Below are 24,855 nucleotides of genomic sequence, written 5' to 3'. Positions count from 1 at the left end.
TATTCATTTACAAAGAGAAAGAAAGGAAGTTGAAAAAATAATGTAAACTAATATATTTTCCCTGGGGACTAGGACAAATAAAATAAGGAACAGAAGGAAGAAGACAGGTCATAGATCAAAGAAATGCCCTAACCAAAGTTTTTAACTGAATGGAAAGAAACATCTAGCGTGCTTTGAAATGTTAACTGTGAGATGCAGACTTCTGTTGCGTAAAACCAGTCCCACAGGACAGTCAGAAGGTTAGGAAAAAAGAAAAAAAGGAAAGATGAGGGGATTAGTATCATCTTGCCTTAACATCAGTCTGAGGTGTGGTAAAGACTTTTCAGGATGAGCCCGTCACTGTTCACTGCCTGCAGACAGAACCCAGATAAACAGCTTCACATACACACTGCTTAAATCGTTGAGTGAGATGAACTGAAAGGTGTCACCAACTCTGCCCCATTTCAGGGGATATTCTTCAGTGAGGAAAAAAATCTATCAATAAGGCAGCCTCAGGGAACATCTGTGCAAGTGTGTGACTCTGAACCCACTGCAAGTCTGTGTTCTACTGCATCTCCCTGTAAACAAGATGATATCTTTTTCTATTTTCATCTTCTCTGGCAAACTATTTCATCAGCATTACCCCCTAATCACTAACTGACAACACATGTTAGCTTTTTTTTTTGCACAATATTTAACACTGTATACAGAAAGATCTCTGTCAAAGTTTCACTGTCTCACTGGCATGTTAGATAATGCTAGAAATATTCTCCAACCAGGAAGCTTGCCACTTCCACAATCTATTCTTTTTATTTTCCTCTGGAAAACTACTTGTTATTCACTCTTTCCTGACTTTGCACCACTCTCAAACTCTCTGGAATATTACCTTGGTATTTGAAAGCTTCATTACAACAATTAATAGATTAATATAATTTCCAGTGAACTTCACTACTTCTTTTTTTCATAATGACATTCTGAACCACAATCCCTTGCTTCTGTTAAGCAAGAGGTAACATCTCAGATTAGTTATGTGTGGAGCTAATGAAGTATCATAAAGCTTCACCAAATCTGAAGGATTACCACTGCTGGAGACACTTGCTGGATTCAAATATTTCCCAAACAAAACTTAACCATCTCTCTTCATGATAGGAAAGGAAAAAGGAAGACGTGGTATTACACATAAAGCAGACGTCAGAGGGAACGCAACATGCCCTAACACAGGGAGGAGACAGGAGACAGAGGTCCCCATTTATCAGCTAGAAAATAGCCAATTCCAGAGTTCTCCTGTATGGAAAGGAACAGATCCAACTTCATGGGGGAAAAAATTCTTCTCAAAACAACAACCTTAATGGAGGATCCAGGATATAAAGCAAGGTATGTATTTTTGGCAAAGCAGCTGTGTTATGACCATGATTTTCACTGGTAGAACATAAGCTGCTCTGAGTCTGGAAATCATCCTGACATATACCTCACATAAGTATAGCAGGGCTATTTGACTTCAGGTCACATCTTATTTTAAAGTTTAGTAATAAAGTGTAAAGTTATCTTGAAAAATTTGAATTCCAGTCAGCCTCTTAAGTGACAAAACTATATAAAACTGACATAAAGAACAAGTTGTTTTATTGCTTTAAAATGCTGGGAATAGTCTCTCACACTAGAGATAATTCACAGACTGAAAATTTTCTTAGCCAGTTCACATCTTCTATTCTCATTACCATTAACACAAATATTTATATTTGAGGCACAGCAAGCTGCTACAGTTCAGACAAGCCTAGACAAATTCAGACTGAAAATGAGATTAAATTAACTCCAAACCAGTGGAATAACTTAACAATGGATTCCAGCAAGTTTAAATTTTTTAAAAAAGATATTTAAGTAATGAAACAAAAATTTTATTCTAACCCTATTCAGAAATATGTCATTGCAATGAAGTAACCTTTTGATGAAATAGTGCACTCTGTTTAATGAAGAATGCCAGAATCAATCTGGTGGTTTTTTCTGGTCTATAACTTGCTTGCCAGTTCTGCAAGAACTCTTGTAGAATAACTACCCTGGGCTAAAACCCCCAGCATTGATGCCAATCATGTGAGCCCACCACAATGGCATTATTTGAAAGGCCACTGTCAGCATTGCAGCTGTAATGCATCAGGCCTCTCCTATGCAGCACCCTACTTCTGCTGGAATCATTCAAGCTACAGTGGCATGAAACAAGAAAAAGGTCTCCAAGACTCAAAAAAACACAGCTTTTGTTTAGAAATGAGAGAGATGGTGAGATCAGTGTTTCAATTCAACGTCCACATGGTGATCAGCAACCACAATGGAAATAACAGTAATACACAGATGGTGTGGAAAGAGATCTCAGTGTAAGAGACAGATTCCTCAGTCTTTCCACCCTAAAACTGTATTCAAGTTTCTTTTACTATACTGTTTATGTTAACCCCATTCATTCTTGAAACACATTATTCCCCTCAACAGAAAAAAAAAAAAAAACACCAACTAATAATATCAAATATAAAGTATTGATCACATTTCACCCCGCAGTAACATGTAACTTTTGCTGAGAGCCCCTCTAGTTCTAGCTGCTGGCACATAGCAGCCCTGTGATCTTCTAAGTATGAGGATTTGACAGTGCATCTCGGAAGGAGATTTTCACCTTTAGGCCACTGGTTCATATCACTTCTGCAATCAGCCCTTTGTTTAGGATATACACACATGGACATAAAGAAGCTGAATGCTACTGAAGTCAATGGGATGGGAGTTGAGTGTTATCTTGTTTCAGGGCCAAAAAATATGTCTCTTGAAAACAAGAGGTTCAAAAAATGGCTATTGGAAGTTGTGACTCTGATGGAGAATTCTTCTAAGTATTTAACACCCAGTAAATTGTGAGTGTCAAAGGATCTTGCTCACTTTCTTACACTCAAGCCAACGGAAAATCCCAGAGGTGCAAAGCTTTAGAGCTCTAACGCTTACCACCTCAATGGGGTGTGGATGCCTGGTATTTCAAGAGTATCATTATCTCCACTTTCCACAAAGAACTGTGTTAGACAGAGGTAGGATACCAGCCTTCAAACTGTTTCCACAAAAACTCTTCAGTCATATATATTTCTTGTCAAAGTATATTACTATTTTTAAGCATGTGACACGTTCACTTGGTGAGCTATAATTCAGTAATTGCACTTTGACTGAAGCATGCACAATAGCATTCAACAGCCAAAGGGATCCTGTACAAGACATACATTTACACACAGAATTTTAGAGCTGGTTATCCATGGAAGCACACTAAGTCACCATGCCTCCTTGTCAATACCCACTACTGGATATTTAACCTTCAAGCCCATTGGAACCAATGGGAGGTGGAAAAAGAGGCTGCAAAGTACAGTATTTCTGCAAGTTAAGAGAAAACAGAATGCCAGCTAGAAAAGGGATTCTTCTAATGACACTGGTTCAGGAAAAGGCTGCACAGTTGGAGGACCCCTACCAGGTATCAGGGAATCCACACTGGCTCTCATCATAAAGTCTGAAAACCCTAAAGAAACCAATCTCTATTAGCTCACTGCTCATAAAACTACTTATTGTCACTCAGGAAAGCATTTTAATAGCTTAGCACCCAGAACCTAATTCATCTGTCATCTCTGTAAGACTTCAGCCACGCTTAATACGCTGCCCACTGCTCGAACAGCAGTATAGCCCTCATGTGCTAAAACTGGAGACCAGCGTGCTAGTTCTGCATTCCAGAAGGGATTAGGAAACAAAACTACTCAGAACATCTTCCTATTAGCAAGGGTCAGCTTATCGGTACACAACATGCTCATTTTCTATAAATACACCACGGTGTTAATTTCAAAGAAAGAGAAACACCCAACATGGAGGGAAGAGTTCATCTGGGAGCAAACAGATGAAAACTTGGCACTTACAAATCATGGCCAGAATGGTAGGAAGGCTGCTAAGCAGCTTTGTTACAGCCCCCAAGTAGTACCAGCAGTAGCAAAGAATATACTATTTTTAAGATGGAGTTCACTTGACCTGTATGCTTGGACTGAGGCAACCCTTTCAGTTGCAGTGTCAGCAAGAAAAGGGACAAAGGTGAAGTACTGGCACGAATGAAGTATGTGAATTTTAGCAAAGGATTTCATAGAAAGCATGAGGAGAAGGAAATTACCTTAGGAATATTCCCTAGCCAGAAGACAGATGCATCCTCCTTAATGGGAAAAACTTCACACCCCAGAAAAATTAGTTTAATGAAGCATAATAAAAAAGGCATGAGAAGAGTAAGACAACCTGTAGACAGTGTGAGGTGACACTTACCCCTACTGAAGGATACAAAGTGGAATGAGCTGCACAGGAAAATGAAGGACGGAAATAGTTCAGTTGCAGAATGGGAGAGGGCAATCAAGATAAGGAAACTCCAGTCATAATGCAAAACAAGTCTCTGAAAGTGGACTATTGCTTAGGGTAGAGAGACCACAGGTTTGCAAAATGTGAAGGACACCAAGTGATCTACTCTAAATTTAAACAAATTTAAATTTGTTGTTATATTTGAGCCATGACTCTCAGCATTTTTCAGACCAAGCCAGAAAGGAGGAAGAAAAAGCCACTTAACAATTGTGAACCTCATGAAGATGTCAAGTGAAAAGATGAAGAGATGCAGGAAGAGCTTTACTTTTAATTAAAAGCTTTACTTTTAATTCATGTTGAAAGCCTTCAATTTGCAGACTAAAATTCAGATATGAAATGCTATTATTCTCTTCAGTTCCTTCATTCTGAACTAGCCCTTCCCACAGTGGACAGCTATTCAGTCCAAGAGAGGACTGATGCTAAAATCCTTTGGTTCTGATCACTTCCGAGTGAATTTTTCAGTGTGTCAACAGATAATAACCAGATGAGATGAAAACCAGCCACAGCTTGTAGAAACCATTATCTCCAACATATTACACACATCTGCCTTTGCTTTTCCGTTTAATCTAAGTGCAATAATAATAGAGGCCAAGAAAGAACCCTGATGAAATAGGTCAAATCAGTCATTCAGTCTGATAACTCTCTACTGATAGTGCTCATGCCAAGTTCCTCAAAGGGCAACTTAAAACAACAACAGGCATAAGCAATTCTGTAATATTAGATAACAAAGAAAAACATCTTTTGGTTCATGGCTTTATTGGGTTTTTTTTAATTCTATCTGGACTCCTAGCCCTATAAACATTCAGTTAATTTAAGGACAGTTTCTATTCAATTTCATTCAGGGTCCAGTACTGAACTTTGGAAACAAAGATAGTAATGTCTTTATCTTCCAGGGCATATGGTCAAGTCCAGAAGTTTCCTAGCATTGCTCAAAATATATTAAACCATTTATCTCACATTAGATGCAATCAAATACCTTTAGAAATATTCTGAATCAAGACTTCTACCACATGAACTTCTGCGAGTGAATTTATTGAGTAAATAAATCCTTACGAGACCTCTACAGAATTACTGTTTTTCATTTAAATTGGGTTCCACTATATTCCCAAAGAGGGTCAAAGAAAGAGCCCCAAAGAAAAAGCCCCATGGCTTTTCTGTATTGTGCCATTAACACATGCTCTCACTTCTGCATTTCTACTTACTAGGTCTTTTACTATGATTATTATTTTATATATATATATACATACACAATTTTTTTTTCTTTTTGGTGCAGTTAATTTAACCAAATAAAAGCAGTAAGACAAAAAAAGCAACACCCAAAGCCCCCTCTGAATGTTTGTGTATATCAGCTTTTCATGCTTAACTTTGAGAAGATGACTAGTTAATAGCTATACCATTTAAACTACAAATTATTTGTGGAGACAAACATCCAAGTTGCAAATAAGTTTTTTTTTAACATGAGTAGTTGAAAGAAAATAATGTAAAGGGCTGGGTAAGAGCTGGCTGTGTCTTTTCTTGAAAAGAAAGAAATGGAGCATGCTGAGTTATGAAATTTTAGTTGTGTTGTAAATTCTGTATGTGTGAACCAGAAACAGTATTTGGATGGTCAGAGAATGCTCAGTTTCTAGCTGCAATTATTTTGGTTTCAGAGCTACTGCACAATGCTAAACAAACCTTGCAGATTCATGGTGTTCCTGACACAATATAAATCTCAGTCTAATATCCAAAACGTGATTTACATCTCTACTACTTCTCCCATGCAAACAGCCATTTATATTATGCATCTGTTCTACTTTCAGATAGGAATTATACATTAACTACCTTTACTGGCAAGTTTAGATATACAAGCTTATGTTCATTCTTAATGGAACAGAATCTTTCCAGGCTCTTGCTTTCATTAATTTCTTTTGACTATTACCATTTTAAAGAGACATTAATTTTCTCTGCTTGAAAAACAAGAGAAATTCCATACCTTCTATGACTCTGACTTTGTTCCTTTATGTGTTTAAATTCTAGTATCCGAAATACTCATAACTCTCTCAGAAATAAAAATATGACTGGATGGGGATTTCTGAAAGCTCCCAATACTCTATTCCCATTGAAGTCACTGCTAGTTTATTCCACACTCCTGTGAAATGAGAGCTTAGGCAGCACTGAAGCCTGATTTCATCCTGTAATGTTTCCATAAATGGACTTCTAGGTATACACAAAATCTATTTTTAATCCATAAGCACTCAATAACATCACCAGTGTGGATTTGCTCTATGCCTATATTCCCACTTGTGAGTTTCCCTAATAACTGTTGAACCTGTTGGCTAAATTGAGGATAAAGCCTCAAAGGTATTTCAGTTCTGTAAGCCTTCTGAAGACTAGCAGGAAAAGAGAGAGAAGAGAGACTGTAATAATGTCTCCCAGGGAGCTGGGAAGAGCCTCATCCTCCCTCTTCAGCAGTCAGTCCAGAGGGAGAACATTATGGCATGCCTTAACACTGGGAAAAGTTTAGAATGCAGCTCACATTCACAGAACCACACAATAATGGAATCACAGAATCAACTGAGTTGGAAGGGACTGACCAAGATCAAGGAGTACAACTCCTGGTCCTGCACAGGACCATCCCCAAGAGCCACAGCATGTGCCTCAGGGCATTGTCCAAACACTTCTGGAACTCTGTAAGGCAGCCTACCAATGAGGTAAAAAGCCTTAAGTTTGCAATACTTCAACAGCACAAAGTATTACACTTGATTTGAACAAAATAAATTATGCTTAAGCCTTAACACAGTAAGATTTGGACATTTTATATCTGCATTTAGGTAATTTAAGGAAGAAAATGCTAAAACAAATTCTAAATATATTTGGGATTATTTACTTTGCTTCGTATCTTCTGATCAACAAGGGAACACAGTATTTTACAACACGTGAGCAGCAGATGGGCAGCAAGTATCTCCCACCACACAGTGTGAGGTGCAGAACACAGGCAGGAGTCAGTGGCTACATGCACTACAGCTGCTCCAGGGAGGAGGGCTGCAGGCGCAGATCTTTCAGTCAGCACTATGCCTGAGCGGGTTTGGTCAGGAAGACTTAGTAGAGGGAAAGGGAAAAGAGCTGGTTGAGCAGTGAGACAAACACAACTAAAAAGACTCAGAAGGTAGAGAGGTACTGGGCTCAAAATATGTAAATTCGTGTTTGTACTTACATGTTCGTGCAACTAGACCACACCCAAAGTATAATCCTACAAATGTTACCACAACAAGATTTATGATGTTCTTTGCAGCATTCAATCAATCCTCTTTCCCTCCAGCACTTTCAATTCTGCAGCAATCCCTGGCTCTATTTTTGTGACTATGTACCTTCAACCAGGTGCGGCCAAGAGCTGCTTCCTTACAAGCAGTGATTTCAGACTCCGCCAGAAACCTCTGATAAATTCATTCTCCATGAGTCAGACCCTAATATACCATTATAAGGTCTAAACCAGCTGACAGGAGTGAGCTGTATTAATCTCAGTTGACCTCTGTACACATAAAAAATTGCTAACATAAGATCTTGTGAAGTATATGCTGGCCTTAGTCTATTGAATAACTGCCTGAGATCCTGGGGAAAAAAAAAAAAAAAAAAAAGGAAGCCAAATCTAATCCTAAATCTTCTCATACTCCAACAGTAGTGTCAACCCTCCACATTTTATCCCAGAAGCATTGGTAATCAATGTTTATTCTTGAAGCTTGCATTTTGCAGAGTAATGGACTGTTACGACTTACTAGTCAGAATATAACTATATATTGTCATTGCTCATCACTCTGAAGAAATCTTTAGTCTTATCTTAAAAATGCAGCATTTTGAATAGATCTAGAAGATCCAAACCATGTTTCCCAGAGAGCAATAAAACCAGAAATATTTGTAGGTAATTTTGTGAGTTTGCTATGCTATTGACCTACTTGCCCCAGACTTGCTCTGAGAACAAAAAGAAGACACATGCAGAAGGTAATTCATCCCACCTGAAGGCAGACATCTAAAACAAATGGCATGAGCAGTTCTCTGCAGGTGCCTTTTTCTCCCCCTCAATTGTAAGGGAAGCTTTAGCAGGATGTCCCATTTTTCAAACCACCAAAGTTTTTTAAAATGAACTTTTTTTCTCAACCAGTTGCATTTCAGCCTCCTTTAAAAGGAAAGGCAGACTGAATGTAAATGTAAATGTGTATAAATCCCTTAAGCACACAGCAAACCAACACACAGATACAGATGGCTGTACATACACATACACACACCTTTCAAAGGCCAGCAGCCAGGACCTGAGATGCAGTGACTGACTTCATGACAGATTTTCTGATCTGTTGTGGAGATAGGCAGATGGACTGAATCACATCTGAGATTTCAGCTCAGTTCTAAAGGTACAGGTAGGAAGCCTAGCTTTATCTCTTCATTTTATTCTGAGTTTTCATTTTTATTTTTTGAGATTGCTTGTTTTAAAAGAATATTTAAAGACACAACCATCAAGAACACACTGTCTGCAATTAAATATAACTTAGCACAAGATCAAGCAGTTCTGCTCGCCAGGAAGATGAGCTATGTTTAATAATATTTAAATCTATTTTGTCTCATCATACATGTACTGTGCAGCCTGAATTTTATGATTTTAAGACGTCAGAGAACATATTCATAATAAAGTTGTTTTGACTATGGTAAGCTCCATTTATACAGGAATTAGAATTAAATTAAAATATCTATATCTCAGAATTTAAATAGTTCTCAGCTAAGAAAAAACACCTAATTGTATTGAAAATATCAGAAAAAGAATTGCCATAACATGTTTGACTTAGTAAAAAGAAAATTTGCCTGTTAATTAACTCCAACTTCTCCTATTCACCAATAGCAGCCATATTTCTGAAATGATTCATGGACACAAAAATAAAATGAAAATTTAAATATTTTCTAAAGCATCTGTGCAGGTGCGTTCCTATTTTTATTTTGGATGTTTTTCTCTGCAGTGCTGACTTTGTACATTTGGGTTTTACTTATGGACTGAAAGAGAAAACCAATTATTCTGTTTGTGATCTGTTTGGTCTGCGGACTTTAAAAAGCCCAAACTAACTTCTCAATTTTGAGTGAACTGACCAAAATGAATAATGAATATTTACTCTACAACTTCAGATCAATTGAAAACAGGAATAATGAAAGCAAAATTTCTGTACAGTAGCAATTGAAAACTGCAGATTTTGAAAAAAAAAAAAAAAAGAAATGCCAAAACTATCATCCAACCTACTGTAAATGTGGTCCATACTTATATTTAATGAACTGCATCTGACTGTGCTATAGTTGCAAAACTTGGGCCGACCTCCAGAGATAAAAATAGTTCTTCACTTCCATACATAATTAAGAAAACAGCAAAATTTCACATAGAATTTAACAGATTTCAATGAAAGCCTTTTACAGTTATCCAGTAACGTGTCTTACATTTTGCTAAGTATGACATTTTGCTCACAATTTCAAATAAGCTACCATAATTTCAAATGGGTTTCTTTTTCAAGCTAGGTAGCAAACATTTTTTATTAAGAATGTTTTTATTACACAAGGGAGCCCTAGGTAAAAGAAAAGAAAATTTTGCAGATTTCATGGAGATTTGTGCAGAATAATCTGCAGTGTAGCAGCACCATCAGCATTTAGTTTGCAATGCAACAGATATAAACAATACAGAAAAAGTAAACAGACCTTCAAAAAGCTATTAATTTCATCAACACCATATCATACCAATTCTTCAAAACAAGAGAGGATTAGAAAGATTTTAAATAGAAGGTTGTAGGGCCTGTTAACAAAATTGTACCATTTTGACACCTGAATTCAGAGTTAGGTCTCAGGAACTGAGAGATCAGCATCAGCTTGAGACCATGCATACCACCAGGGATTGTGAGCCTAAATGAATCTATAAAACTTTGCACTGATTTGAGAGAAATCCTAACTACATGTGACATATAAACTTTATCATTGGCTGACAATGTCACTCGGTCTGTCAGGAATTCTTTGCAAAACAGAGGCAAACAGAAAAGGATTATTCTGAAATTATTCCAGCAGAAAGAGCCAAAGGAAAAAAACTAAAATGTTACAGCATAGACACTGCCTATTATCTTTGTAATGCTCTATGGAAACAGGTATTTGCACTAGAATCAAGCAAGACTGCATGCTGTTTGATCACCTTTCCACAGACAGACTAGCTGCTATGCACACACCGGCACAGGAACCAACTCTCTTAGACAAACAGGATGTGGGAGAAGGTGGCAGAATATGGTAAGGTCTTAAAACTGGATCCTTTAGAGCACTAGAAACCAGAGAACTCCAGAGAATCAGTAAGACTTTCACTTGACATCCCCAGCACTGGCATGATGAATGCAAGCCTCAATCATGTTGCAGCAGAGGACCTTTATGAGGAGCTGTCTGAGGTATTCCTTTTTCAGTTTAGGAATTACTGGAATAAATATAAGGACAGAGACAGTAATCACTAAAGGATAATAAAAGAGTAACTCACAATTTACATACTTAAAATTAGACAGAATCAGCTGCTGTCCCAGTATTGACTGAGTGATCCTGATGGATTTATGAGACACTATGCCAGATACTCTATTCCTCAGTCAAATGTTTCTTTGCATACAGGACAGCATTCATACAGCAAATCCAGAGTGGAGCACACATTAATACATTCCCTCTCATGTTTTCTGTAATGTTCCTTTCATACCACAAGGCAGAAAAGCCATAATTGTTATATTTACTATTCCTTCTCTTCTCTACTGAAAGTCAAATATGGGTTCATAGAGTATGAATGTGAAGATACCAGTTATTACTGAAAAGACAGCCCTCAAGCCACAGTGGCAATAACAGCTTCATTATAGTTTGACGACTTTTAGCAAAGATGTCTAAAAATTGACAAATTTGAGACACTAATCAGTGTACCGGGGAAATTAGTGCTAATTAAGTTATCTGAGTACCTGAACTTTCACAACAGAAAAACTGTAAAATAGATTAGCATTTTATTTACCATTCATTATCAAGAGGTGAGTTGCAGCTGAAATCACACTACATTAATAAGGTCACAATTACAGTAAATTACTTTTTTGTAAATTGAATACAATCACACAATGCTTAAAATTCCATTATTCCCAGTCATGGGGACAAGGTGAAGACAGGATCTACACCTAGTGTCCATTTTCCACAGGAAGTAAAAACTGCATGCACTGACAAACAAACGCACAAAATATATATATATCCCACATGAGGCGCACATGGACAGTCTCTCCCACACAGCTCTTTGAGGAATGCAGTGACTGAACACATAATTTATTTTTCATAGAATCATCTAATCATAAATTGGTTGGAATGGACTTCTGAATGTCATCTAGTCCAATCACCCTGCAATGATCAGGGACATCTTTTTCTTAGCCAGAGCTGCAGTACCACATGGAGGAACTGGGAAAAGTGAAATCTGGCAATATCTCAGATTGCCTGCTGACACAGGGCTAAGATGAGGCTTCAGTGATACAGACACAGGAGTGAGCCCCTTCCAATGCACACTGAAACAAGAGGATGCCCTTCCACATTCACCAGCAAGACATGGAGCTGTCACTTCAGCAGGAAGCAAGGAGGAGTCTCGGCACACTATCCAACTTCTCTCTGCCTTCCCAGTCATTTACAACAAGCCCTCCCCTTCTACTGCAATGTGTTGGTACAACCAAGGGAAGATTATCTGGGGAAGTGAAGCAGTGCTGATGCTCCTTCATCTTCCTTATGGCACTCAGTACATGGCTGCTGATGCACCTGGCTGAACATACAGGATTCCACCCTTTACTCCCACTGTGTCTGGCCCTACAATGCATCTAACAAAAAAACCCAAAACATAAAAACCGCCCTCACCACCACCACCACCACAAAAAAAACTTCAAGATTTTTAGTTCATCTGTTTTCTTTATTTTGAACATTTAACAAGGCTGCATAGTCAATTCGGCTTTGTACCTAATGTGGTTTTGAATTTCTTTTTTTAAAAAGTATGTTTCAGGTTAAACCCACATGTTCAGTGATCTGACAGTGCTTTTATTTTTTAGGTTTTTTTACGTCCTGGCAAAAACCAAAACGAAAATATCTCTGATGCTTTCATTCTTTCTCGCTGCTTTCCTTTGCTTTATTTTAAAAGCAAATATTTAGTGAAAAGTTTGTGAGAGCAGTGCTTTGTTTTGAATACAGTAAATGTGAGGATTTGACAGGTTCTAGAAATCCTGAGCTTCAAGTATTGCCAGTCTATTCTCAATTTTCTTTTTCTGAGCCCCAGATGTCAGCACCAGTCAGTCAAAATTTACCAGCTTTTTAACAGAAATGCTGTGCATACGTGCATGAAAAAGTGGACATTCTATGTGAAACTATTCAGCAGTCATAATGGGTAGCATCTCTTTGCTGGTGCCCATGATAAGCAAGCACAGTGTGTGTCTTAGGTAGCTCTGACAGGGGTTCAGCCAAGCCCCCAGTGGAGCCCCCTGGGTTTCCTGGCGTCAGCTCTTTCCCCAGCCCCACTCGTGCCCTGTGAAAAGCTCTGCCAGCTGCTGCTGCACACACAGGAACCCCTAGCAAAACCAATTTAGAGAACTGCCTGGTTTCACGTGCTGGCAGCAGATCCTCCATTTTATCTGGCAATTTTAAGCAACTTTTAACTGGAAAGAACATCAAGTCAGCAAGATAATTATAATATAGTGGAGTTCATAGTGGTTTGTCTTTTAACAATAGGCTTTGTGTTAGCTACAGTAACTATAAAATAAGAATTAAAAAAATCTACAATATTGATTTATAATAAATAACTGAAGGAAATGCTTCTCTCCCAGCTTTGGAAACAGAAGGGAAGGAGAAGTTGCATTAGGTGACAAGGCTGGGTACCTCCCTAGAATGAAGCAAGGCAGCTCACAGTATTTTTGTTCTGGTTTGGCCAAATACCTTTGAAGCTACCTGCAAATACCTTTTTGAAATTGATGTGCTAGCAATTCATTGCCAAAACTGCAATGACATGTACTTAAATTTGCAATCATTTCACTATAAAAACATATATAGAAATACATTTTGTCTCACTTCTGATAAGAAAAACAGGTGACACTTTTTCCCTTGCCTAAGGTAAACTTGAAAAGCAATCTGCTTGACAAGGTTTAACTTTAGATCCTGCAAAGGTTGGTGATGGCACAAAAGATAGCAGGAGAATCAGGAAATGGCACGGTCATTGGAGACAAATCCTGAGACGAGATCCCTGTACAAAAATAAAAGGGAGCTCCTGCGAGCCTTGAAAAATATCCTGCACACATTGATAAAAAGGCCTTTAAAGTCATTCTTCAAAAAAATAAACTGAACTGACATATCCAGTCATTGTGATTTCTTCTTCGTGACCTTCCTCTATATCCTTATGCACTAGATGAAACCAAACCCAGAGAACAAAAGTGCAAAGTAACAAAACCAGAATAACAGCTTTCCCTGTTTTGTTCCAGGGTTTCTTCAGAGAAGAGACCGCTATTTAACTCCCATGTCACTGAAGTCATATTCAGGCAAGCATGTGAAAACCAAGATATTTGACTTTTATACAGGACATCACCCTGTCATTTTGTGTAATTCTTTGTTCTCCAAAACTGGCTATTCACATGCCCTCTTATTTTACCTCATGTACGGCACATGGCTCTCAGTCTGCAAAAACAGTGGCAGCTCTGAGCAGGAACGTAGACAGGAGGTAGGACAGCACACACAGCAAGGCCACAGCATTTTAAGGATGGCTGCACCCTGGTAAGGATCTCCAGTCTTTGCCCATCCGTGGCTGTGGGTGGCACTTCTGCCTCTCCAAGCTGCCAGGGCTCAACCCTGACACTGAAACTAAAGGTATTTACATACAGTGATTCTGCCTGCAGGAAAATATTGTCAAATGCATGTACACTGCCCAGGAAAGGCTTACTGTGTGCGCTGTGACTGGTGAGGAGACTGGGGAAAGAGCAAGGAACAGCCATACTGATCCACTTCTCATCCTCCTTTGCTTGCCAGTGTGGGAACAACAGAGGTGCAGGATCAGTCCTCAGATGTATGCTGAAGTATAGCATGAGGTTCCTCTGTGGTGCAAACAAGTTTATTTCTGGAGTGATGCTTGTTTCTATGTTGTCACATGGCCAAGAGAATTCCTCATTTCTTGAAGTCTGTTGGGAGGCAAGGCTGTATGTATGGAGATCAAGCTTTGCCATGCAGGTCCCAGAACAGACTCAAGACACCCCAACATTACTCAAGGCTTCTGCAAAGATGTGGTTGTCACTGCAGCCACTTCTCAGCGGCACCACTCAAGACACCCAGAGTATGCTGTAAACAGGGCGTGTGCGCTGGCAGAGAACTGACCCTGGAGGTTCAAACGCTTGCACAGGCTAATTATGTAACAGCAGACCACACACATACTAGGAGCAGCCAGATCACTGCTACATATGATGCTAGACTTTTGTATTTTGCTTAAAAGAAGAGTTTAATTTTCCAGGATCCTGATATAAATATCAGGAACTGGTGAGAAATGCATATCATGTCAATAAGCTCTCCTGGGTGATAAGTATTAATTCCAAACAAAAATAAAGCCAAGCCTATTCAGGTGCAGAACAGTCTTCTTCAATTAGGAGGATGAAAAAAAACAATCCCTTTCCCCTTCTCACAATTTCAAAGACATCTTACTAGAGTAGCTGTGATACATGCATACCTGGGGGTTTGGGAACCCCAGGTCACACCATATGGCCAGCGACTAAGCAAACCAGCATCCCCCTGTGCAAACTGCCAAACATTCAGAAGCATAACAAAGCAATGTGAATGTGGCTGACAGAGCAAGGGAACAGACTTACAACCTGATCTATAAAGCAAAACAGCGCTGTAACTTTGGGGTTTCTATCAATTTCAAAGCAGAAAATTCCCTGTAGGCTTCTGCAAGGAGGTCTTAAACCCTTTTACTGACATCTGGATGTGTGAGTGAAATCACTCCCATCAGTGATTATCCCTGCTGTGGAATCATGATTAAGAAGCTGTGTTGGTCCATCTCCACAAAGAATGCCAAGGCATTATCACCACCTACTTGCTGTTCTCACTCAGCATTACTGCCACCAGTTTGCTAAGGCAAAGGATTTATCTTTCAAGAAAACTGGCTGAAAAATTAAGGGCAGAACAGTACATAAAGGGTTTCTAGATCCCACAGTACATCTGGTGATCAACATTCTGTGTATCTATTTTTATTCCTTCTCTCTAGCCAGTCTGGGTCTCTGCTTCATCCTCAATCCACTTTTTCTGAGTCACATCAGTTTAGAAATACATTCAACTATGAGAAAAATCTTTTGCAACTGATCCAAAAAGAAACAATAACAGAAAACCCCGCATATCACATTTGGAGCCTCTTTAAAACACAAACAGAAACAATGCAAGACACTGAAAAATATGGACAAGTTTCCTTACAGTCTTGTTTAGAAGCTGAAGTCACTTGTAGGATATCCTGTGTGTGACACATAAGGCAGTCAGTATAGGAGAAAAAGAAACTGGACATTTGAATACAAGGCTTTGTTCTGCATTTTTGCTACACAATCTGTAACTACATCAGTTACCCCTCCATCTCTATCAGTGCAAAGGATTTGTTTGGTTTGTCTCAGTGTATGGACACTAACCAAACATCCTACCTTTGATACTGTACACAAGCCCCTCACTACACGAAAGAAAATGAGGGGCTGAGGTACGTCCAAAGAGAAACAAAACTCAGGAAGGCTCTGGAGCACAAACCTGACAAAGAGTGACCAAGGGAACTGGGGATGTTCTGCCAGGAGAAAAGGAGGCTCAGGGGGACCTTATCACTCTCTGCAACTCCCTGAAAGGAGGGTGCAGCCAGGTGGGGCTTGATCTCCCAAGTAACAAGCAATAGGACACGGGCAAGTGTCATTAAGCAACACCAAGTGAAATTTTGATTGCATATTAAGAAAGATTTCTTCACTCTAGGGGCTGTCAAACACTGGGACAGGCTACCCAGGGCAACGTTTGAGTCACTACATCTAGAGGTATTTAAAAGATGTGTAGATGTGACACTAAGGGATACAGTTTAGTGATAAACTCAATCTTAGGGTCTTTTTCAAATATAACATTTCTATGAGTCTTTGACTGTATTACAAACTCATCACTGAATTCCTATGCATTTTATTTTATCTTGTATTAATTTATGTGTGAACTGTGTGCCAGGCCTTGCCACAAGAAGTGCTGATGGAAGGTCTGTCATTGATTTTAGTGCAACAAAAGTCAAGATGGCTATTTTTCAAGTTTTTCATGGACCTAAGTGCTTAATAAATAGTTTTACAGAGTCTCAACATCATCAAGTCCCAAGGCACAGCAAGGCTAAAACACATGAGCATGAAGTTTGAACAGACAGTAAAAGTGTGTCCTCCTCCACCATCTCCAAATACACAGAGCTCAAATTAACAAAGCAGAAACATGGGATGTTGGCCTTCACAGCGTGGGATACAGATCAAAACAGAAACATGAAACTGAAGATTACTCAAGTACAATAGGAAGCTCAAGATCATGGAGCATTTATTCACTACCAAAAATATTAGAGCCAAACCCAAACTCCCAAGAGAAAGTATCTCCAGTTTCACACAAAACAGGACACTTCCTTAGCTTTGTAAACAGGAGACTGATTTGAAACAAACTGCCAAACTCTATGCAATCCAGTATTTCAGCTAAGAGAACATCCCCAGAAGCAATTATAAAAGTGCTCTTTTTTATCCAAAATATGGTGTAATGTAATCAACCTCACAGATACAATTGCAGGAATTTTGGAGGCAATTCTTCAATACAGCTTGAATCAACTGACTAAAAGATTACTACTAAATTTCCCTGCATTAGTGGGCAAAGTCTTACTACAGAGAATGCCAACAGAGAGCCTTCATGGTATTTCTTAGGACTCCTTTAGTGTTCTGATGTCAAATCTCTGCAGGTGCACAGAAGCCAGAGCAAGCCAGGGCAGCCCTTCTTTGGGGCTGGGATCATGCTAAAACCTTTTGAGAATTAAAATCATTGAGCTGGACTCAATGATCATTCTTGGTCCCTTCCAACTAAACGTATTCTGTGATAGGCGAGTATCTATTTTGCTATATTAGAAGATATTCTAAAGATGAAAATTATATTTATTCTGCAAATGCAGAGCTGGCAGAAGTACTCACCAAGCTACATTCCACCATTTGCCAATAGTCCTAGCAAATCTGGAAGGTCCAGTTAACTGGAGGTCAGCAAATGTGACACCCATGAGGGCAGTGTCGTAGCACAGCTAGTCCACAGAGTGTCATCACACAGAACATGCGTGACAACCAGGGTATCAGGCCCAGCAGCATGGCTGTAGGAAAGGCAGGTCCTGACTGACCAGCCTGATCTCCTTCTGTGACCAGGTGACCCCCTCAGTGGATGAGGGAAAGGCTCTGGATGTTGTCTGCCAGGACTTTATGTAATGGGTTTATCTTGACTGGACGCCAAGTGCCCATCAAGTCTCTCTACCACTCCCTTCTCAGTGAGACAAGGGAGGGAAAGCAATATAGTAAGATGGAAAACAACTTGTAGCTTGATATAAGGCACTTCACTAAACCAAAAAAAAAAAAAAAAAACCAAAAATTTGGTGTGTATAAACAAAGAGAAAAAAAGTTTATTCTCTACTTTCCATCAGGGGGTAATATCCAGCTACTTCCCAGGAATAAAAGTTGCAGCTCATGTAGTGATTGCTCTGGAAGGCAAACACTGAAAAATAACAAATATCCCCCATTCGTCCTCCCTCCTTTAGCTTTTATATCTGAGCTGATGTCATATGGTATGGAATACCCCTTTTGGTTAATCTGGACCTGAATTTGTGTCCCATCCCAGGGCGTTTCCTACTCCCAGCCCCTTGAGAGGGGCAGAATATCAGAGATGGCCCTGATGCTGTGCCAGCAGTGCTCAGCAGTAGCCACAACACTGCTGTGTCACCCACACCTTTCTAAGTACCAATGCAAACCACAGCACTGTGAGGGCTGATGTGGGAAAATTAACGCCGTCTCAGCCAGTCCCAAGGCACTTTAGTAAAGCTTCTGACACCATATCCTACAGAATTATCCTGCAGAAAACAGATGCTCATGGCTAGGAGAGATGCATTGTTTCCTGCATAGAAGACTGCCCTATTATCCAGGTGCCGAGAGTGGTGCTGAATGGAGTTACATCCAGCTGGTGGCTGCTCACAAGTCAGTTCAACAGAGTTCAGTCCTGCTGAGTATCTTTATCGATGCCCTGGATGAGAGGAGCGAGTGCACCCTCAGCAAGCCTGCAGATAAAAGCAAGTTGGGCAGGAGTGTTGGCTTGCTGCAGGGCAGGAAGGCTCTGCAGAGGGACCTGGACAGGCTGGAGCTACGGCCCAAGGCCAACTGTAAGAGTGCTGAGTAAACAGCTGGGCTTGCCAGTCTTGGAGGTCTTTTGTGACCTAAACAATTCTATGATTCCTAATTTTGCAAATACTTGGTACACTCGGTTCATAAAAAAATACACAATTATTTTTACTCACCTCATTTACATATAAGCTATTCCAGCTTTCTTATTACACTGTCCTGTGTGACTTGAACCCCTTGACTTTAGCAGAATTATGAAGATGGTCAAAGTTAAGCACATGATGAACATTACTGCACCAATGATCTCCTGTGAATTTTCTATTTATGCCTATTCCTAGATGTTTTATGAAACACAACATCTCTGTGGCAAAACGGTGGAAAAGAACTCCCAACGTTATTTTAGATTTTCAGCACTGTTCAGTTTCTACAAATCAGAGCAATACAACTATTAAGTGTTGTCTTCCAGCCCTTTAAGAATTAGGCCTAATTCAGTTTCACAGTAATATTTAAAAAAGCCCCAAATGAAAACCAAGAAGTTTTGAGAGACTGAAGAATTTATAGTGACTTACACTATGATATACATCTGCCTGATAAAACATATTTCAAGTTCCTTTAGAGAATTCCTCTATGCTGCTTGCTGCTGACTCAGGGTTGGAATTCTCATGCAATATGCTTTGATATTTCAGTCCAAACTGTTAATTATACAGATAAGAGACATCATCAAAGTCAGATAATTGTAGACCTAAGTGCATTACTGCAGGGACATTAGTAATGCCTTTTTTTCCAAACTGATGAAGCCTGAAATACATATTTCTATAAAAAAATCTAGAAAACAAGGAAATAAAGCCTGTAAAAACCAATTTATTTTGGCCATTTTACAGTTGACAAAATTTTATGTTACCAGAGTTCTCTAAAAAAATGTATACAAGCCTATTATAAAATAACTCAGTAAGTGCATTCCAAAAGTGACGTTCTAGACCACTAGTGATACCAGAGACACTTCATAAAATCATAGAAACATACAATCACAGAATCATGGAATGGCTTGGGTTGAAAGGAACCTTGAGGGTCATCCATTTCCAATCCCCCTGCCATGAGCAAGGACACTTTGCACTAGACCAGCTTGATGAAACCCCTTGAACACACCTCTCTGGGCAACCACATCTGGCCCCACCACATCCACAGGAAAGAATTTCTCCTAATACCACAGAATCATAAGATGGCTTGGGTTGGAGGGGACCTTAAAGCATCTAATCTAAACCTATCCTCTTTAAAAAACCAACCAAACAACAAAAAACAACACAATCTTCTCCCCGGACAGACACTTAACATTTGTTTGGTGAGAGAATACTGCCCAAATTACGATACACTTTTCCCTGTGATTAGGCATCAGCCAATACAAGGAACAAGAGTTTATGGCATGCATCCATTTGGACTGGGCCTTAAAGAGCCAAAAGCTGTGGACAGTTATCCAGAATTGTAAAGTACAGTTTTTTCTTTGTATTTTGGTAGTACACAAGCAAAGCAAAGTTTGAAAATTCCAGGTTTTTTTGGATTCATAATGAAAACCACAAGAGCGTGGAATCTTATCATGAGTCATCTGATGTTATGGTTTCAAATCCACATCAGAAGATACTGATTCCATGGCTTTCAGTTGTTTATACACTGAAATGACCTGACACTATGCTGTCTGTTCTGTTCTGTCTTTTCTTTGAACTCTGGAGTTTGAAGTTTAAAGTATGTATGGTGATGCTTCGTCTGAAGATACAGACTAGGCATACTTCCCTATACTAAACAGATGTTTATTCAATAACTGATAAGAAAAAGCATGTGATGTTTCAGTTAGACATTATATAGTAAATAATATTATTTAGGACTTTTTATGTTCTACTTTTCATCTCCGAGGACACATCAACAACCAAAACAGGAGAAACAAAATACCAGACTTCTTGTAATTAGGTAGTATTACCTGCACACTGCAAACTGGGAAACTGAGTCAAAATAGCAAAATGGAAGCATCTGGAAGACCTCTGTGTTATTCTGATGAACTTCAAAGTACTTAGCTTAATAGCATTAATAAACACTCTAAGTGAATACCAGTACTTGTGCTATAAATGTCGCTGGCACCTCCAGGACTCTTTAAAAAATTGATTAGTGCTATACTGGACTGCTGAGTCATCAATGACTGTCCTTCAACTAGGACAAGAGGATGTCTGGTAAGCAAGTTATTTATATTCTTAATATCTTCAGCAGAAAATACTGTCTGGTTAGGTTTGGTAGTCATTAAACAGCAGTTTTCGTATGAGCTGCCCTCCTCCATAGATTTCTTATCAGATCAACTTCAGCCTTAAGTAAGAGCAATTACAAATAGGCCAACTTCTTTTAGTCTGCAAGAAGAAAGGTAATACTGAATCATGCACACTGCAAAGGTTTGTTTTGGCCAGAAGCAAGACCAAGCCTTCATATTAAACTCTGTGTATACAGTACCACTGGACCTGGAACTCAAAGGGTTGCTTTTTTTTTTAATAAAATGTGCAGGTGGTCTTGAACTTCCTAAGATATTTTTTGAAGCTGAATAGGCCTTATTTCCTCTTCTCTTTTAATTTCAAAATCTAATAATCATGATCGTTAATCCAGAGCACAATATTAAACTACTTTTATCTTTGCTGTGTGTTTTGAGAGAGACTGTTGAAACACATTTACCCCAATGTACTGCATGCTCTCAGATCCATTCTGTATTGTCATATCTGCAAATATTTACAAAGCAAAAAATACTGTCTGACTCAGCAACACAACTCACATGTCTTTCATGCTGTTCCATATAATTGCTTCAGACCAAAACAACACAAAAACACCACTGCGAATTACAAAAGAAAGAAATACTATTAGTGGCCTACAGCCAACTGTGGTCTAAGCATTTGCTTGTGAGCCCGTCACATGCATGCAACATTTGGAATACTGCTCAAAACCTCCGGCTGTACAAATATTATGGACCTTCAGTCAAGCAACTCAAGCAACAGTTTCATTTGAGTAAAATCAGGGAGATCAGCAGCTGATCTGCTTTAAACGTTGCAACACCACACAAAAACAAACCATCCTTTGCAGAGAAAATTCCCAAGATAGGGAGAGAAGAGAGCAAGGCAGCAGCATGCTAGGGGTCTGCACTTCAATGAAGTCTGTGACCTCTCCAGAACGTCTGTAACATCCACTCAGGAACTGCAGAAGTGTCTGACTTTGGCATGGGCACATCCACTGCAGACTGCAAGGCCCACATGTCCCAGCAAAGATGAAAGTAGGATGTAATTACACATACATCTGCCACCTTCCAACAGCCCCAGTCTTAGTCCACCTGGTACCCACAAAGATCAATCACTACAAGTTGCCTCCAGTAATTTTAAAGGTGCAAAGCTTAATCAGATTGTTAAATTATCACAACTAGAAAGACAGCAATTAACTAATCATTTCAAAGGCTTGTTCTCTTCATCACTCCAAGAAGCAATTTCACCACTGGAAGTCTTCTGAGGAGTAAAACACCCATCACACTTCCATTAATATGAAAATTTTATTTATATTAGGGGTTAGTGATTTTTTCATTGACTATACAGAGACGATCAGTGTAATACACATTTTGATGTTCTAAGTATGTAAGTTTTCAATGAAAAAGCTTGTTTGAAGTTTGAGCTGGATGCAAGCTTGCTTAGACATATTCAGAGATGGTCTCAGTTCTACGAAGATGGCAGGCTAAAAAGTCATGAAGCTTGATAAAACACAGAATAATTTTAAAGAATGAAACAGAAATAACAAAAATGTACTTTTATTGCAAAAACATACTTTTTTTTTCTTTGATGAGATTAAATTGGACTACTGTATCAGAAAGAACTGCAATTCTATCCTGCTTCCTGACTCAACATTTGCATTATAAGAAAAAATATCCTCCACCTTCTCTAAGTCCTCTTTCAGGGACTAGGAAAGGAATAAAAAATATTATTAATACAATATGGCTCCAAACTTTAAACAAAAACATCTTCCTAAATCAACTGTATACCCATTATATGCATTGTATACATGCTGGAAAATAAACACTGGCAAATACAGTCTTGGAAAAGGCTCAAGGGCCTGGGTTTTTGAAAAGAGTTTATAAAATATATAACTGCTGTCAACTGGAAGATGTTAACTTCAAGACTGATGTTAACTCTGTTCATTCACAAGGAGAACATCCTGCATTCCGTCGTCGAAGGTGGTGCACGGCAATGTGCAAAAGCAAGCTCTCCCACGTGAGGCTGGAACATTCCAGGCTGCTCCCTGGCCAAAGGCCCATCACTCTTCCCAAACTGAAAGTCAGTCCAGTGCTGCAATTCACCTCCAGAGTGAATTTCACTATTTCTCTATGCAGTCTCGCCGTTCGCTCCCGGTGGGGCCACGGCACACGACCACGTTCACGGGAGGCACCTGCGTCCCGCACTGCCGCTCTGCCGACCCTGGCAGCACCTCGGCTGTCCAGGACATCCCCTGCCGGCAGCTCCCGGAGGGAACAGCAGGGGAGCTCAGGCTGAAAACACCCTTCCCACGCTGTCCGAGACCCGCTGCCGCTCTGAGGGGCGCGCACCATCCCCGGCCAGCACAAGGGACGAGGCCAGTCCTGGTGGGGCAGTGCCCAGGGAAGCACCAAGCCCTGGGCTCAGACCCTCCGGCAAGGAAATCCCCTAACCCGGCGAGCAGCACGCCGACAGCTCTCAGAGCAGTCGAAGGCGGCGAGGCCGTGGCAGGGCTGGGAAATGATCCCGCTCCCGCCAGGGAGCCCTGGGGCGACGGCAGCGCCCCCGACACACCGCCCCTGAGAGCCCCCGCAGCGGCGCCGGTGCGGCCGGAGCCGCCACGAAGCGGCCGCTCGCCCCGCTCTGCCCCGCCGCCGGCACATCACGGGCACACGGGCCATGGGGTGCCGAGGGACGCCCGGCGGGGCCCGCCTGGGCAGCCGGGACCGAGCACTCCGCGTTGTCTGTCCCCGTCCCGAAGCCCGGACGGCACGCCGACTCCCCGGACACCTCCTCGAAGTTGCCCCGAGAAGTTTGGGACGGCCCGGAGGTGCAGCCGCCGGGCAGAGTCGCTCCCTCATCCCACACACCTCCCTCCGCCGGGACCGGAGCCCGGGGACCGACCCCACGACCTGGCTGAGCCCCCCGGGACGGGATTCCCCCCGGACCGACCCCAGTCGCCCTCTGGGCAAGCGGCCCTCGCTGCTGGGACGGGGCAGCGGCAGCCCCGAGGCGCGCTTAAGGGCTATCCCCGCAAAAGCAGTCCTTGGGAATAAATAAAGCAGCAGGACACCTACCATCTCGCCTGATGTTGGAAGCCCGCAGGGCTTTTATAGATCCGCTCTGGGCAGGGGCGGTGGTGTCCTGACGGCTGCAGAAGTTCGCACAGACGACGGCGTAGAGCAGGAGGAGGATGAGCAGTTGCATTGGGACCAGTTGCGAGCGGGACCGTGTCTCTGCGAAGAAACGGGCTCTCCTCTCCCGCCGAGGGTGCTTCCCTCGCTCGTGTTCTCTTCCCCCTTACCGGACTTTTTGATTGTTGCGGGTTGCTTGCGTGTTTGGGGGAGTTGTATGCGGGGGGCAAAAAAGGCACAATCCCCGTAAAAAAAGCTCAAAACCCCGGAGCACGCGAGGCAGCGGTCACCGCCGCCGCGCTACTCTGCGAGCTGCCTCAAAACTTCCTGCATGCTGAACTCTCGGCTGCCCTTCTGGGCCGGCCAACCTCGGCAGAGGTGCGCAGCGCCCGGGCCGGCACCGCCGCCCACTCCCCTCGCCCAGCACGGCCGTGCCCCGGGAGCAGGCGGGGGCTGCCGCAGCCGCGCTCCCCCGCGGCCGCCGCCGGGCTGCACCGCGCCTCGCACCGCCCCCGGGAGCCGCCGGAGCCGCCGGAGCCGGGGTCTGCAGCGCCGGGAGCGCCCGCTCTGCGCGCCGGGGGAGGAAAGGGGGCCCGCGGGAAGGGGGCGGGAGCGGTGCCCGGGCCCTCCCTGAGCTGCCGGCCGCGCCGTCCCCACTCCGGGCAGAGTGGCAGGAGGGATGGTGCGGGGAGGGGGCTG

The 24,855-nt window shown here is 41.3% G+C and overlaps 1 protein-coding gene across 4 annotated transcripts in view; it reads right to left on the bottom strand.

The window, feature by feature from the left end:
- PDGFD (platelet derived growth factor D) overlaps positions 1 to 24,499 on the bottom strand; it is a 137,589-nt gene extending 113,090 nt beyond the window's left edge. For all 4 annotated transcript variants that reach the window (XM_058045207.1, XM_058045209.1, XM_058045208.1 and 1 more), the window contains exon 1: positions 24,100 to 24,499. In XM_058045207.1, the coding sequence (XP_057901190.1) occupies positions 24,100 to 24,229 (130 nt within the window). In that variant the 5' untranslated portion in view covers positions 24,230 to 24,499. The remainder of the gene's footprint in view (positions 1 to 24,099) is intronic.
- Between the last annotated feature and the right edge of the window lie 356 nt (positions 24,500 to 24,855).

Source organism: Melospiza georgiana, chromosome 2 (assembly GCF_028018845.1).
Source record: "Melospiza georgiana isolate bMelGeo1 chromosome 2, bMelGeo1.pri, whole genome shotgun sequence".
NCBI classification, from domain to species: Eukaryota; Metazoa; Chordata; class Aves; order Passeriformes; family Passerellidae; genus Melospiza; species Melospiza georgiana.
Note: the sequence above shows the minus strand (reverse complement) of the source record. Positions and strands in the feature narration are given on the sequence as shown.